At 52.2% G+C, this 16018-nt stretch overlaps 1 protein-coding gene and 1 non-coding gene across 4 annotated transcripts in view; one reads left to right on the top strand and one right to left on the bottom strand.

The window, feature by feature from the left end:
* Positions 1–16018, top strand: part of TMEM143 (transmembrane protein 143) — a 21285-nt gene extending 5267 nt beyond the window's left edge. For 2 of the 3 annotated variants that reach the window (XM_013998565.2, XM_003355993.4), the window contains 5 exons: positions 6988–7182; positions 8577–8704; positions 9639–9918; positions 14015–14204; positions 14888–16018. In XM_013998565.2, coding sequence (XP_013854019.2) covers positions 6988–7182; positions 8577–8704; positions 9639–9918; positions 14015–14204; positions 14888–15096 — 1002 coding nt within the window. In that variant the 3' untranslated portion in view covers positions 15097–16018. The remainder of the gene's footprint in view (positions 1–6987; positions 7183–8576; positions 8705–9638; positions 9919–14014; positions 14205–14887) is intronic. The other variant, XM_013998564.2, reaches the window with a different exon arrangement.
* On the bottom strand, positions 375–446 carry TRNAE-UUC. Its single transcript has one exon. It is a non-coding gene; the product is annotated as a tRNA-Glu (tRNA).

Raw genomic sequence — 16018 nt, 5'->3', positions numbered from 1 at the left:
GGGGTGCTATTCAACCTTATATACTCAGTTAAATTTGAATTTCAGGAAGTTCCTGTTGGGGCTCAGTGGTAATGAATCCAACTAATGTCCATGAGGATGTGGGTTCAATCCCTGGCCTCACTTAGTGGGTTAAGGATCTGGCGTTGTCCTGAGCTGTGGTGTAGGTCACAGGCGTGGCTTGGATCCTGAGTCTGTGGCTGTGGTGTAGGCTGGCAGCTGTAGCTCTGATTTGACCCCTAGCCTGGGAACTTGCATATAGCACAGGGTATGGCCCTAAAAATAGCAGAAAAAAAATTGAATTTCAGATAAGCTAAGAATAGGTATTTTTATTTGTTCGTTTGCCACAGCATGCAGAAGTTTACTGGGGGTCTCAATTCCCAGACCAGGGATCGAACCTGGGCCATAGCAGTGAAAGTGCTGAGTCCTAACCACTAGACCACCAGGGAACTCCCTGAATAGGACTTTTTTTCTTTTAAGTAAAATTATGTCCCATGCAACATAATCCTCAAATATTGCATAGGACATGCTTAAACTGAAAAATTAATCCTGCTGTGTAGCACTGGGAACTATATCTAGTCACTTATGATGGAGCATGATAATGTGAGAAAAAAGAATCTATACGTGTCTGTGTAATTGCGTCACCATGCTGTACAGTAGAAAATGACAGAACACTGTATACCAGCTATAATGGAAAGAAATAAAAATCATCATATTAAAAAAAGAAAAATTATTTATTGTTGACCTGAAAGTTTAACTGGGTGTCCTATATTTTATTTCTTTTTGGCTAAATCTGGTAACCCTAAATTAAGGAGAAAAAGAAGGCAGAGGTGTTTTTGCAGTTTTAGGTAGGATGGTCAGGGAAGGCCTCACTGAGGAGGTGGCATTTGAACAGAGACCTGAGGGAGGCGAGAATAAGCCATGTGGAGATCTGTGGGCACAAGTGCAAAGGCCCTGTGGCAGGTGGGTGCAGGGTGTGAAGGAACAGCAAGGAGATTGGTGGGGCTAGAACGAAATGTGTGAGGGGAAGAGGGCTGAAGACGAGGGCAAACAGGGGACTGGGGCCGGATCCTGCAGGGCCTTGAGCCACACAGTGAAGCCTTTGCTTTGACTGAGTGAGCTGGGAGCCAAGGGAGGGATCTGAGCAGAGAATAGGCGTCAGCTGACTTAGATCACAATTGGCTCCCTCTGGTGGCCGCATCGGGAATAGACTGGGGGTGAGGATGCGACCTGGAAGACCGGGGCTGAGGCCACCCCAACAGTCCAGGGGGTGAGACGTGTTCGGATCCCACATTTATTTTGCATGTGGTGCCCTCAGGATTTGCTGAGGGGTTGGATGCGTGAGAAAGACTGGAGTCCAGGATGACCCGAGGCTTTGGGCCTGAGCACTGGAAGGATGCCCTTGAACTCTTCTGAGATGTGAAGACGGTGGGAGGAGCAGATATGGGGAGGAGTTTCAGAACCCCACTGGGCGGCATGGCAGGCTTGAGAGGAGGGTGATGGGGACGCTCTTGAGTCAGACGCGTCCCTCAGTGAATGGATGCATTCAGACTGTGCAGGCGAAGGTCTGTGTGTGCAGATATCCGAACTGACCTTGGTGTCTGTACCAGACTCTGTGTATGCACATTAGAAAAAGACACCCCCTGGAGTTCCACTGTGGCTCGGCAGGTTAGGGACCCGACATTGTCTCTGTGAGGATGTGAGTTCCATCGGTGGCCTCGCTCAGTGGGTTAAGGAACCAGCGTTGCCTTAAGCTGCAGTGTAAGTTACAGATGTGGCCGTGGCTGTGGCGTGGGCTTCAGAGGAAGCTCAGTTCAACCCCTGGCCCGGGAACTTCCATATGCCGCAGGTGCAACAGTAAAAAGAAAAAAGAAAGAAAAAGGCACCCTTTTCCCTAGCCTGGGGCTGTCTAATATCATAGTCATTATCTACAGGTAGCTGTGGAAATCTGAAATAATTGAAATTAGATAACAATTTAGAAGTCCACTCCTCAATTGCATCCACCACATTTCAAGGGTCAGTAGCCACCTGTGGCCAGTGACAACCTCTTGGATGGTGTAGATCGATATGTTTTCTTTGTTGCAGGAGGTAGTATTGGATGGCGCTGTTCTATACCCTTTATTTCCTTATGAAAAGATGATAAATGTCTAGGTCTACAGCCTCTACCATGGTATCTCTTAGGTCAGGTACCTTTGCACAGTGTGCACCCTGCCCAACTATACAGAGCAGCCCTGCTCAGCCTAGAGGGTGGAAGAAGGCTTTTTGGGAGTGATAAGGGAGATGGAATACAATGGAGGAGTAGGAATGCAGTAATGGAAAGGGAAGGGGGCAGGAGGAATGTTCCAATAGCATGTGCAAAGTCCCTGTGCCTGGAGGAACTAAAGCCAAAAGAATGACTAAAGAGGATTTTGGTGTCAGGCCCTGGAAAGCCTGGAATGCCATAGTATGGAGTCTGGTCCTCCTTCCTGAAGGCAGCGGGAGCCTTGGAAAGGAGACTGACTTGGTTGAGTGCATGATTCCTGATATTCAATCTCCTGGCTGTGTGACCTCAGCCAGTTACTTAACCTCTCTGTGCCTCAGTTTCCACATCTATGAATGAGGATGACACTAGTACCTTCTCACATTGTGAGTGTGTGTATAACATTCTTTTTTTTTTTTTTTTTTTGGTCTTTTTGCTATTTCTTGGGCCGCTCCCGTGGCAAATGGAGGTTCCCAGGCTAGGGGTCTAATCGGAGCTGTAGCTGCCAGCCTACGCCAGAGCCACAGCAATGCGGGATCCCAGCCACGTCTGCAACCTACACCACAGCTCACGGCAATGCTGGATCATTAACCCACTGAGCAAGGCCAGGGATCAAACCCGCAACCTCATGGTTCCTAGTCGGATTCGTTAACCACTGTGCCATGACGGGAACTCCATAACATTCTTCAAAGAGTGCCTGCCACATAGTAAATGCTGCTTAAATATGCGCCATTCCCATTTATTACTTTTGTTGTGATTGTTTGATGGGATCTCCCTGGCTGCTGTTTAGAGAACAGATTGTGGGGGAAGGCGAGGGGGTTTGGGGAGACCCCCCCCTTTTCCATTGCACCCACGGCAGGCAGAACTTCCTGGGCCAGGGAATCAAACCTGCACCATAGCAGTGACCATGCCGGATCCTTAACCCACATCAAGGAGAGGAGAGACCCTTGAGAAGGCTGTTGGGCTCATCCAGGCAGGAGGAGGTGATGGTGGTGTGGACAGGGCAGGGCTGGTGGGGAGGAGAGCGCTGGGCAAAGTGGCAGTCTGTTTTGGAGGTGGCATCAGCGTGAGGTGTGAGGAAAGGGAGCAGCAGGGGTCACCTGCCTTACCCAGGTTTCTGGCTTGAAGCCCTGTGTGGATGTGAAGACCTCTCAGTGGGTTAAGGATACGGCGTTGCTGTGGCTGTGGTGTAGGCCGGCGGCTACAGTTCCCATTTGACCCCTGGCCTGGGAACCTCCATGTGCCGCGGGTGCGGCCCTAAAAAAAAAAAAAAAAAAAAAAACGCAGAGAGAGAGAATGAATCTGGCTGACCGTGGACGTTTGCTGAATGCAAACTTCTCTGACGCTGCAGCTCAGCCCTGGAATGGCGTTTCTCAAGGTCACACTGCAAGTTTACCCATGGGACCTGTTCTCTTAGCCTGTCGGGAAGGACACGGGCGGGCACAGGTCTCAGCTTCGGGCTCCAGACCTGTCCTCGGCCAGCATGACCTGTCCTGGGCCAGCATGACCTGTCCTGGGAGTTCATTCAGCTGAGGATTTGCTAGGCTGAACTCTCAGCTCTGTCACCTGTGTCCTTGCTCCACTCTTGCTGAGGCCCTGGGCTTTCCCGTCTCCACACCTTGGCCCAGGCCATCCCTCCCCCTTGGAGTGCCCTCCCCCGTTCCCTTCCACCGACTCAAAGTGGCACTTGACCTAAACAAGTTTTTCTTTTCAGGCTGCCTCTCCTGAGAGACACTCAGAGGGGCGGATTTGGAGTCTGGGTTTACGGAGGGGTTTCCCTCCGCCGCTGGCTCTACAGTCTGGGACACATCATATGTCATCCTGAAGCTCAGTCTCTCTGTGAGAAACTGGGAAGCTCATTCAGTTAGTCAGTCATTCAACAACCTTGAGGGTGGGCAGTGGGGGTACCTAAGATGAGATGGACAAGGCAGTAGCCAGTTTTTTTGGTTTTTTGGGCCACCCTGTGGTTTCTGGAGTTCCCGGGCCAGGGATCAGATCAGAGCCACCGTTGCGATCCAAGCTGCAGCTGCAGCAGTGCCGGATCCTTAACCCACGGTGCTGGGCAGGGGATTGAACCCATGTCACAGTGCTCCCAAGACGCCACGAATCCTGGTGCACCACAGTGGGAACTCCTTTTTTTTAAAATTGAAGTGTAGTTGATTTACAATGTTGCGCTGATTTCTGCTGTGCAGCAAAGTGATTCAGTTATAATATATATTATATATGTGTGTGTGTGTGTATGTATATATATATTCTTTTTAAAAATATTCTTTTCCACTACAGTTTATCACAAGACACTGAAAGTAGTTCTCTGTGCTCTACAGTAGGACCTTGTTATTTATCTCCTTCATGTATAATTGAACACGTTGGCAGCAGTCAGTTCTCAAGGGACCTCAAAGGTCATAAAAGCGTCTGGGTTTTACTCCAAATACAGTGGGAAGCCACTGGAAGGGCAGGGGGTGGGGTCTGCTTATCATCTTGATAAACTCTTGGTCGCAGCTGTGTGGAGGCTGGTTTGGATGTGGCGGGAGTGGAAGCAGGGAGAGCAGACACCCAGTGTAACTGTTTTAGGGATGCACCCATGGCATATGGAGGTTCCCAGGCTAGGGGTCTAATCAGAGCTACAGCCGCCAGCCTACACCACAGCCACAGCCACGCCAGATCCGAGCCGCATCTGCGACCTACACCACAGCTCACAGCAATGCCAGATCGTTAACCCACAGGGCGAGGCCAGGGATCACACCTGAAACCTCATGGTTCCTAGTCGGATTCGTTTCCGCTGCGCCACAATGGGAACTCCCCAGTGTAATTGTTTAGATGAGAGGTGATGGTAGCTGGGACGAGAAGGTAACAGTGGAGATGGAGGGGAAGTCAGAGTCCAGATTGGTTCAGAGGTTTGGGCCATGAATTTGCAAACAGGGTGATGATAAGAAAGAAATCAGGGAGAAAAAAAAAAAGAAAAAAAGGAATCAGGGATGGCTCCACGGTTTTGGATCAAATCATCTGAATGAATAGTGGTGCCAATGCTTGTTTTTTTTTTCTTCTTTCCTGGCTGCCCCATGGCATTTGGAGCTCCCAGGCCAGGGATCAGATCTGAGCCGCAGTCATGACCTAAGCTGCAGATGTGGCAACGCCGGATCCTCAACCCACTGTGCTGGGCTGGGGGTCGAACCTGTATCCCAGTGCTCCCAAGATGCCGCTTATCTTGTTGTGCCACCATGGGAACTCTGGTGATGCCATTTCCTGAAAGGAGAACACTGGGGCGGGGAGGAGGAAGAAACGAAGCGCTCTCCTTGGGCCGTGTTAGATATGAGATGCTGTCAGAGATGTCACAGACAAAACTGGATAGGAGAGTCTGATGTGGAGTTCCTGTCATGGCACAGTGGCAATGAATCTGACTAGGAACCATGAGGTTGCAGGTTCGATCCCTCGCCCCACTCAGTGGGTTAAGGATCCAGCATTACCAAGAGCTGTGGTGTCGGTCGCAGACACGGCTCAGATCTGGCGTGGCTGTGGCTGTGGCCGACCACTATAGTTCCAATTAGACCCCTAACCTGGAAACCTCTTTGTGCCGCGGGTACAACCCTGAAAAAACAAAAAGACCCAAAAAAAAAGAAGAAAGAAAAAAAGGAGAGGATGTGATCCAATGGGCTTGACATGTTGGGTTCGAGGCAACAGTATGACATCCCCAAAGTAATGTCAGGTAGGGAGTTTGTATTAGTTACTATAAAAGCCTTGCTGCTGTAACAAGCAGAGCCCACAAGGCAGTGGTTTGAGGGAGGTGAGGGATTCTTTCTGCACCACGTAACAGCTTCGTGGTAAACGGGCCAGGGTGGACGGGAGGCTCTTGTTTCACGTGAGATTATGCTGGGACCCAAGTTCCTTCCATCTTGTTGCTCTGCCGTCGCCTTAGGGGACTGTCTTCATCCCTGTGGGCCCAAGACTGGGTTGTAGGAGTTCCCGTCATGGCGCAGTGGTTAACCAATCCGACTAGGAACCATGAGGTTGCGGGTTCGGTCCCTGCCCTTGCTCAGTGGGTTAACGATCCGGCGTTGCCATGAGCTGTGGTGTAGGTTGCAGACGCGGCTCGGATCCCGCATTGCTGTGGCTCTGGCGTAGGCCGGTGGCTACAGCTCCGATTCAACCCCTAGCCTGGGAACCTCCATATGCCGCGGGAGCAGCCCAAGAAATAAGCAACAACAACAACAATAACAACAACAACAAAAGACAAAAAAAAAAAAAAAAAAAAAAAAAAAAAAGACTGGGTTGTAGGCAGAACAGCGTTCTAAGTTGGGAGATCCAGGAAAGAGCGGAAGGCACCCGGAGGCAAGAAGGCAGGTATCTTTCCCTTCCGCTCACGTTCTGTGGATGTATCCTCTTGGCCCCACCCAGCCTCAAAGGAGGCTGGGAAATGTAGTCCCTCCACGCAGTCCCACGGCCGCCTTCACCAGTTTGCTGCTGGAAAAGGAGAGCACAGAGCTCATGCACTGGAAATAGATATTAGGTCTGGAAACGGATATGGGTCCAAGCTGGAGATTTGAGTTGGGTAGTTATCTACGCAGAGGTGGTGCTTAAAGGACGGGGATGCCGAGGCAGCTCAGAGCAGCTGGAGGAGAAAGAAGGGAAGCCCAGCATCACGCCCTGGGGTACCCCGTCATTTAAAGGATGGGGCCAGGAACATCCTTACAGGTACCCACAATCCTTCATGCTGCGACCAAGCCCATTTTTCTTTGCTCTGATTCTCTCCTCAGGCCTTGTATGACCCTATCAATCCTGACAGGGACACCCTTGACCAGCCTTCGCTTACCGAGCCCCAGCGTCTGGCCAATGAGCAGGAGGTGCTTCAGGCTCTGGAGCCCCTGCTGGCCCAGGCCAACTTCTCCCAGCTCTCGGAGGACACCCTGGCCTACGCTCTGGTGGTCCATCACCCTCAGGATTTGGTCCAGGTACCTGTTTCCCAGAGGAGAATCCAAACTCCCAGGAGACCTTGGGGCAGGGGTGGAGCCTTTGGGAAGCAGAGGCTGCTGGGGGTTGTAGTCCTGAAAACAAGGCACTAGCCCACAGGGCGCTTTTGGTGGGTTAGAAAAAGGCGCCTCCTTCTCAGGTCACTTCGCTGCCATCTGTTGGAGAAGTATCATAAAACACAGGTTTTCTTAGCACTAAAGACTTCATTGCCATCGGCCAGAAAACGAATACAGCTGTCCTTTGGCGTGGTGGGGAATTGCTATCAGGACCCCTGTGGATATGAAAATGATGAGATGCTCGCATCTCATATAAAATGGCATAGTATTTGTATATAACCTATACACATGCTCCTGAATACTTTACTTCATCTTTAGATTACTTGTAATACCTAATATAATATTAATGCTGTGTATTGCTTCCGCACAGCAAATTCCAGTTTTAGCTTTTGGAAGTTTATGGAATTAAAACAGTTTTTTCCCCAATCCTGTGGTTGGATGAATCAATGGGTGTGAAAGCCACAGATACCAAGTGTGGACTATAATAAATAATACAAACTGCTCATCATTAAAATCAATAATATTATAATAAAAATACTAAAATCTTCTCAAGTTCCACATTTTAGTGATTTTAAGATGTAGTCGTTTTCTCAAGTCACACCGTATCAGAGTTCCTGTCATTGCTCAGTGGTAATGAACTCGACTAGGATCTGTGAGGATGCGGGTTCGATCCCTGGCTTTGCTGAGAGCTGTGTGTAGGTCGCAGATGTGGCTTGGATCCCACTTTGCTGTGGCTGTGGTGTAGGCTGGCAGCTACAGCTCTGATTTGACCCCTAGCCTGGGAACCTCCATATGCTGGGGGTGTGGCCCTAAAAAGACAAAAAAAAAACAAACAAAAAAAACCCCGAACCTAACTAGTGTTCATGAGAATGTAGGTTCGATTCCTGGCCTCACTCAGTGGGTTAAGGATACGATGTTGCTGTGAGCTGTGGTGCAGGTTGCAGACTTAGCTTGGATCTGGAGTTGTGGCTGTGGTGTATGCTGGTGGCTAAAGCTCCTATTCAATCCCTAACCTGGGAATCTCCATATGCTGCAGGTGTGGCCTAAAAAGACCCCCCCCACACACACACACACAAAAATCATTTAAAAAAGAGATGACTATGATTTGAATGGCACCATCTTGGATGGCATGCCCTTATGCAGTATCCAACATAAACAACCGTACATGGCTGTTCTGCCTAGACACTGGGTGATGATGAACCTGGGAAGGGGGGAGGGGGAGAAGGATCATTGGAGAGAGGGGCATCTAATGCTAATATCCCACACTCACACCCCAGCTGATGCTCAGCCGCCCCTGCTGCCTTCTACCCCCTCGGCAGGTGACAGTAAATTTGGAGCAGTATATCTACATGCAGTTCTGGGCCCTGGGCCAGCGAGTTGGGCAGATGCCCCGTAAGTCCAGCGTGGGCTCCAAGCGTGGCTTCTTCAAATCGCCCCCTGCAGAGAGGTGAGGCGGCCCTTGTTCCCCAGGTGCAGCCAGAGGGAGCAAGGTTAGAGTCGAGAGGGGACTGACAGGTCAGTGTCTGGTACTGGTGTCTGGGACCTGGGTGGGAAGTTGAGAGAGGGGGAGGGGTGAATCACATCCTGCCTTTTCTCCCCAAGGAGAAGAAGGACCGCAAGTCCCAGGAGAAGAGAAAGGATAGGGACATTTCTATCCATTTTCCAAATGAGGAAAACTGAGGCTCGGAGAAGGAAGGCCACGTCCTGAAAAGTGGTACCACCGGGATTCTGATGAACATAATTTTTTGAACAGATATTCAACCACAGAGTTGGGCAGGAGAGCCAGATCATCTCATGGTTGGCCAATGGACCTGTAAATCAGCCAGTCCTTCTGGAAACCAGTTTATCAAATATGGTCACGAATCCACAAACAAAACAAAACAAAAACCAAGGACAAAAAGCTCCTTGTATCCCTTAAACCAGTAATTCCACTGCCATGAATCTCTTCCAGGGAGATATTTATACTTGCACGCTGTGTTTAATTATCCGTCGCTCATGCTGGCCTAAAAGCTCCACAAAGGCAGAAACTTGACTATTTTGTTGTCTCTCCAGAGCTGAATAGCACTCCCTGGCACCTAGCAGATACTCTGCAATACATACAGAATTTGAATTCGAAAATTAAGGACAAAGTTGTCGTCTGCCCTCCTTTATTGCGTCTGTAAAATCAGAAGCAACCTCTATGTCCAGTAATAGGGGATTGCAGCCTGTCCCTGCTCCCCTCCTCTTGGACACTGAGTTTATGTCTGACTTTCCTCCCACCATTGTCAAGTAGCTTTTAAAAGGACTGTGTGACCACAGGGCCAGAGAGAGCGTCCCGGGGTTGGAGGGAGCTCCCTGGGGCGGTCCTGACCCTTGTCACCCCCTCCATCTCTGGCCCTCAGGAGATACTTCAAGCGGGTGGTGCTGGCTGCCCGCACGAAGCGGGGGCACCTGGTGCTGAAGAGCTTCAAGGACACGCCACTGGAGGGCCTGGAGCAGCTGCTGCCAGAGCTGAAGGTGCGCACGCCCACCCTGCAGCGTGCCCTGCTCAACATCACGCTGGTCGTCTCAGGGATGGTGTGCTTTGTCAACGTGGGCATGGTGGTGCTCTCCGACCTCAAGATGGCCACGTCCCTGCTGCTGCTGCTCTTCGCTGCCTTCATGGGCCTGCGCGCCTCCAAGGTAAGGGGTCCACGCCGCCAGCCTCCCTCCCAGCTCTCCTCTCCCTGCTGAGCAGCCCGAAGGTCGGGCCTTTGGGTAGGGCCTGTCATTTTCTTTCTATGTTTGTGGATTATGCAGGCTTCATGCTGTGCTTCCTCTTTCCTTATTTATATAACCTGGGGCTGCTTTCTTTACTTTCTTTCTTTTTCTTTCTTTTTTTGGTCTTTTTAGGGCCGCACCTGCTGCATATGGAGGTGCCCTGGCTAGGGGTCGAATTGGAGCTGTAGCTGCTGGCCACAGCCACAGCCACCCAGGATCCGAGCCACCTCTGTGGCCTACACCACAGCTCACAGCAATGCTGGATCCTTAACTCACTGAGGGAGGCCAGGGATCGACCCTGCGTCCTCATGGATACTAGTCGGGTTCGTTACTGCTGAGCCATGGCAGGAACGCCTTTCTTTTCTTTTCTTTCTTTTTTGGCTGCCCTGTGCCATATGGAGTTCACGGGCCAGGTATCACATCTGAGCCACAACTGCAACCTAAGCTGAAGCTGCAGCCATGTTGGATCCTTAACCCGTGGTGCCAGGCTGGGGATCGAACCTGCGTCCCAGCGCTCCCAAGACACTGCTGATCCCATTGCACCACAGTAGGAACTCCCAGTTTCTTGATCTCTCTGTGCCTCAGTTTCCTCATCTGGAAAATGGGCATAATAAATAGCAAGATGAGCAGGAAAGGAGTGAGTCTATGAAGAGCACTGGGTGCAAGGCTGGCACGTGGCAGATGGTACACAAGTGTTCACAGCTGCTCACAGGCACCTGCTTTCATTGGCACTGGATGTGGTGAGAGGATGTGTTTTTATTTATTCTTTTGGCCGCACCGTGCAGCAGCTTGATGTGGGATCTCAGTTCCCAGGCTGGGCACTGAATTTTGGCCACTGTGGTGAAAGCGCCTGAAAACACCAAATCCTAACCACTGGACTACCAGGGAACTCCCAAGGACGTGTGTTTTAGAATCAGACTGCCTGAGGGTGATTCTGGGTCTACCGCCTTGTAGCTGTGTGACCTTGAACAAGCTGCCTACCCTCTCTGTGCCTCAGCTCCCGCACCTAGAAAGTGGGATGAGAATGGGAACTAACTCACAAGGTCATTGTGGGAATTAAAGGCATTAATAGGCACACAGTGCTGGAAACAGAGCCTGGCACATAGGACAGAAGGTGCTCTATGAGAGTTCGCCATGACCAGCGTTATTATTACTAATTGGATGCTTGTACCCTGAGTCTGGGCTTCCCCATCAGGGCCAGGTGTCACTATCACCAAGGGAATTGTCTTATATACACAGCCTTCTCGGAGTTCCCATTGTGGCTCAGCAGGTTAAGAACCTGATGTAGCGTCTGAGAGGATGCAGGTTCGATCCCTGGCCTCACTCAGTGGGTTAAGCATCAGCATTACCATGAGCTGTTGTGTAGGCCGCAGGCTCAGCTCGGATCTGGCATTGCTGTGGCTGAGGTGTAGGCTGGCAGCTGCAGCTCTGATTCCACCCCTAGCCTGGGAACTTCCATATGCCACAGGTGCGGGCCCTAAAAAAAAAAAAAAAAAAATGCAGCCTTCTGCGTTCTAGCCGTAGGCATTGAATTGGAAACTCTGGGTCTGGGGCCCCGGGAAACTATATTTTTAATATCTAGTCCCTTCCTGATTCTGCTACTTACAAGTACAGTGCTGCCTCATCCGGTGGTGCAGGTTGTTCACCATCCAAGGATTTGTAGTTCAGGGAGCACATGGGGGCTGACACCAAACTTGTGCTTTGCTCGCAGAGTCTCGAGGGGCTGCTGTTTACTGAATCCCCCAGGGTTGGCCCCAAGAGTGTGAACTAGCATGTGGTGTCTTTGTACCCGATCACTCATTTGCTGGGTCATTGGTTTTCAAGCCGTTTTCAACCATCCTAGTGGGCTCTTCGGAAGCCAAGCAATAAATCCTACAGAAAATAACCAGGCTGCGCTGGCTGAGAGGGTGAAGGGCTGAGGGGAAGGGGGGGCACCCCTGTCGGGAACCAGGGATCAGGAGAGAGATGCTTTGAGAAAGGGGAGATTGAAGCTGGTTTGGAAGGGGCTGGGTGAACGCGGAGTGGGCATCTCACAGGGCTGGAGTCTGGGGTTCAGGGTGGAGAAGTGAGGCGCCACGGGTGGCAAGGGCCTTAAATGCCATGGCAGGGCCCTGGGCTTCATGCTCAGGGCAGAGGGAAGCCATGGAAAGACTGGAAGCGAAGGGGGAGTGTTTCAAACGCAGAGGCCGGGGGTGAGAGTGGGGCGGGGGGTGCAGCTGGTCTGAGAAGACATGCGCAGATCCCTCTGGGGCGGGCCATCCATGCCACCTCTCGGTGGCCCGTGGTGGGGGAAGGTCTCCAGAACCTCTTGGGTTCTAAAACACCCCATTTAAAACCCAGTTCCCTAGTTAATTTAGTGCATCCTTAGACATTTTCCCACACCCCAGGCCATGGCATAAGTTGAAGAGAACATCCTGGTGGCTGGTGGTGAGCCCTGGCCTCATCTGTGGCACCACCTGCTCACTTAACCAAGAATTCCACCCCAGAAGCTTGACAGAAACAGGCACAAAACCTGGTGTGTTTTTCCTACCAGACAGTCCTAAATGCACGCCATTCTGGCATCTTGTCTCCAACCGAAGAAATGGCGATTCGTTCCAATGAAGGGACATAAAGTGACTGTGCTGGCCTTGTAAGAAGTGACTACAGTCCGCACAGCATGTCATCAGTGCCGTGCGGGCCATTTCAGCCATTTGCCAGGGGTGTGTTAATTTCAGAGGCAGTTCACCTTAGGTCTTCGTATAAGATGGGCAGCCCTCTACAGGCAGAAGATACTTATATTTAAAAGGCAGCAGTGGCGTTCTAGCTGTGATGCAACAGGATCAGCGGCATCTTGGGAGCACTGGGACACAGGTTCGATCCCGGGCCCGGCACAGTGGGTTAAGGGTCCAGCATTGCTACAGCTGTGACTCGGATCTGATCCCTGGCCTGGGAATGCCACATGCCTCGGGGTGGCCAAAAATGAGGAGGAAAAAAAGCAGCATCCAGCACAGGTTGTGGATGAATATTCAATAGCAGCTAATGTTTAAGTGCTTGTAACTGGCCAGGCTCCGTGCCAAGTGTTTTATTAATGCCTGAGGGCTTCCTGTCATCTGCCTCGGTCCACAGACATAACTACCCGAGGACTTAGGTCTTTGCCACAGTCTCACAGCTCGAGGGGACAAAACTGGGGCTGGCACCCAGGCCTGCTGGCTGCAGGACCCTGCAGCCTTGAACTCGTTTTGTGGATGAGAGGGATCTGGGCAGAGGTTTTGAGTGTGAGCCCCAGAGGGCACGGGTGGGCTCTCATTTCCCTTTTCAGATACTAGGACAGGGAAAGGGGTCTAGGCCAGGAGGAGCCAAGGGTGGGGGGACCGGGGCCACCAGTAGCCTACTGGGCCCCAGACCTGCCCCTGCCCCGTCCCCGTCCCCGCTTCTTCCCTAAAATCGGCTCATTATTTGTTGTCTGTTTACACTTTTCTTTACAATTCAATGTTTAAAGCTTTTTTTTTTTTTTTTAATTACGGAAAAGTTCAAACAAATGCAGCAATAGGTGATCTTCCCTGCAGCCAACTCCCGGAGTCAACAATTAGCGACGGTTAGGTTTTTTTAATTGACTCTCCCAACATTGGGTTATTTTGAAGCATATCCTAGATATATCATCTGGAAATACTTTTAAAATATGTCTCTAAACAATAAGAACTTTAAAAAAAAAATCACTTAACAAAAAGTTCCCAGGCTGAAACTCGTGTATCGTCTGGAAATCCGTGAAGACATCCACTAATACGTGGCTCAGATGAGGAAACCAGAGCAGAAGCCTCGGAGTTACAGGGGGCGGGGGAGCGCGTGGGTTGAACATACAAAATACCCGGACCCCTGTCCTGCGGATCCGGACCCCTGTCCTGGGGACCCAAACCAAAGCGGCCGGGGGAGGGCAAGGGACATACCCGAGCGAGTGACCCAGGGGTGTCTGGGTGGGGCTGTGTGTACGGGTGGAGTCCCGGCACTGCCCTGAGGCTCCCGGATCTCGTCCCGCCTGCAGATGTTCGGACAGCGCCGCAGCGTGCAGGCGCTGGAGCTGGCGCACATGCTCTACTTCCGCAGCACATCCAACAACTCAGAGCTGCTCAGCGCCCTGGCCCTGCGCGCGCAGGACGAGCACGCCAAGGAGGCGCTGCTGGCGCACAGCTTCCTGGCCCGGCGGCCGGGCGGGGCTCGCGGCCCGCCGGAAGGTAGGACCGCGGGTGCCAGGCGTCCCCGCCGCGCCCTCTGTGGCCCCGCCCCCGAAAGGCCCCGCCCCCCCAAGGCCGCCAGCCTTCGACGTGGCCCCACCTGGAAGAAGCTCCACCCCACCCTTACAGGGTCGAGGCTCCTCTCCCGTTAGTCCCTGCTGGCCCTGCCCCCGTGTGACAGCATCCCCGCGATGCCCGCCTCCCGCTCCCAACTGGCGCCGGTGAACCCGATTCAGCAGTCCGATACCCTGACGCCGCTTCCGATCTCGGTGGGCCTGATCCTTCCTGGGGTGACCGCCCTCGCCTAACCTCAACCTCAAACCTCAGCAGGAGTCTTGGATCCGACTCCTGTTGTGGCATGGCCTCCACGGCCCGCGTGCTCCTTCCTATACGTGAACCTGAACGCTCCCTACAATCGACTTTGTCCCTTCCTCTGTAAGCTCCAGGTTGTCCCAGGATCTTGATGGTCCTTGTTCTCTGTACAAGAGTCCCTGGCTTGTCCCCAGATGGGAGCCCCAAGGCTGAGCCTTCTAGACTTTGTCCCCCCGACTCCCCTCATATTCCTCTCTCCTGCTCCCCAAACCCAGAGCCCTCGTAGTCCTTCACCTGCACCCTCCCCGCTGCCTGCCTAGTCCTTCCGGGTCTGTCTGACCTCCTCATAACACCTGCCTCTCCCCCTGCAGAGACCTCCCAGTGGCTCCAGTCGGAGGTGGAGAACTGGCTCCTGGCCCAGTCAGGCTGTGACGTGACCTTCAATGGAACTCGGGCCCTGGCCCACCTGCAAGCCCTGACCCCCAGCATCGGGATGTACCCTCCTCCAGGTTTCCCCAAACTGGAGCCGGTGGCTGCTATCACTTCCCCCAAAGCCGCACCCAGCAGAGACAGCCCCTGACCGAAACCTCCCCACCCGGCCCCGCCCAGCCACCTGGCTGGGAACTAAGCTCCGCCTCCTCCATTGACAAGCTGTCAATCACGGCTGCTAGGCTTCGCTGTTCCCCAACCACCAATTCCTCGTAGGCAATCACTTCCGTTACCACTTCCCTTTACGCTGTTTTCTTAAACAAAGCCGCGGATCAAGGCAGCCGGCCGTTGCTAGGCCCCCTCTTCTGATGAACAGCCAATCAAAGCTTTTCGGTTCTGCTTCGCTGCCATCTCTTAGTCCCACCCCCACCATCAACATCTTAACGTGGTCTGGCTGAGGAGGGAACGTCAGCCAATGACAGCTGCTCAACGCTACAAACCACCAGGCCCAGTTGTTAAACGGAGCCCTCCCGAGGCTATATATCTCTGTCTTTTTAGCACGCAACGGGCAAAGTGCCCATCCTGTTCACCAAGGCGGAGCTCCAGCCCGCGGCCAGTGAGAGCAATTTAGCCCAGTTCTCTGGCAAACGACCAACGACAGCTGCTGGGCACTATCAACCTAGGGCAGCCAGTTGTCCCTGCATAGAGGTCACCAATCAGAATGTGTAAAGGAGACCCGATCTTTCCATTAGTTGCCTTTACTTATAAGGCAGGCCATTCAGACAACTGCCTATCAGCTTGTCCAGGCTAGAGGAGTTGAGAGCTTTGTGCCAGGTGGAAAGCTGTGGGCCAGGAGGAGCCAGAAACCACCCTCACCCCACGGCTCCCTTCCACTCGGGCCCCAACGACACAACTCAGGTGCCTTCCCTGCCCAGGCAGGGCCCTCATCCTTTCTACAGAAACTACCTCTGCCTGGATCTTGCCTCCACCTCTGGCCTGTGCAATATTTATTGGTCTATCAATTTCTACCCTGTCCCCTGCCCCAAAGGAATAAATCATGTTTAATAAGCCTG

Source organism: Sus scrofa, chromosome 6 (assembly GCF_000003025.6).
Source record: "Sus scrofa isolate TJ Tabasco breed Duroc chromosome 6, Sscrofa11.1, whole genome shotgun sequence".
Lineage (NCBI taxonomy): Eukaryota > Metazoa > Chordata > Mammalia > Artiodactyla > Suidae > Sus > Sus scrofa.
The sequence above is the reverse complement of the archived record's forward strand: the minus strand, read 5'-3'. Positions and strand labels throughout refer to the sequence as shown.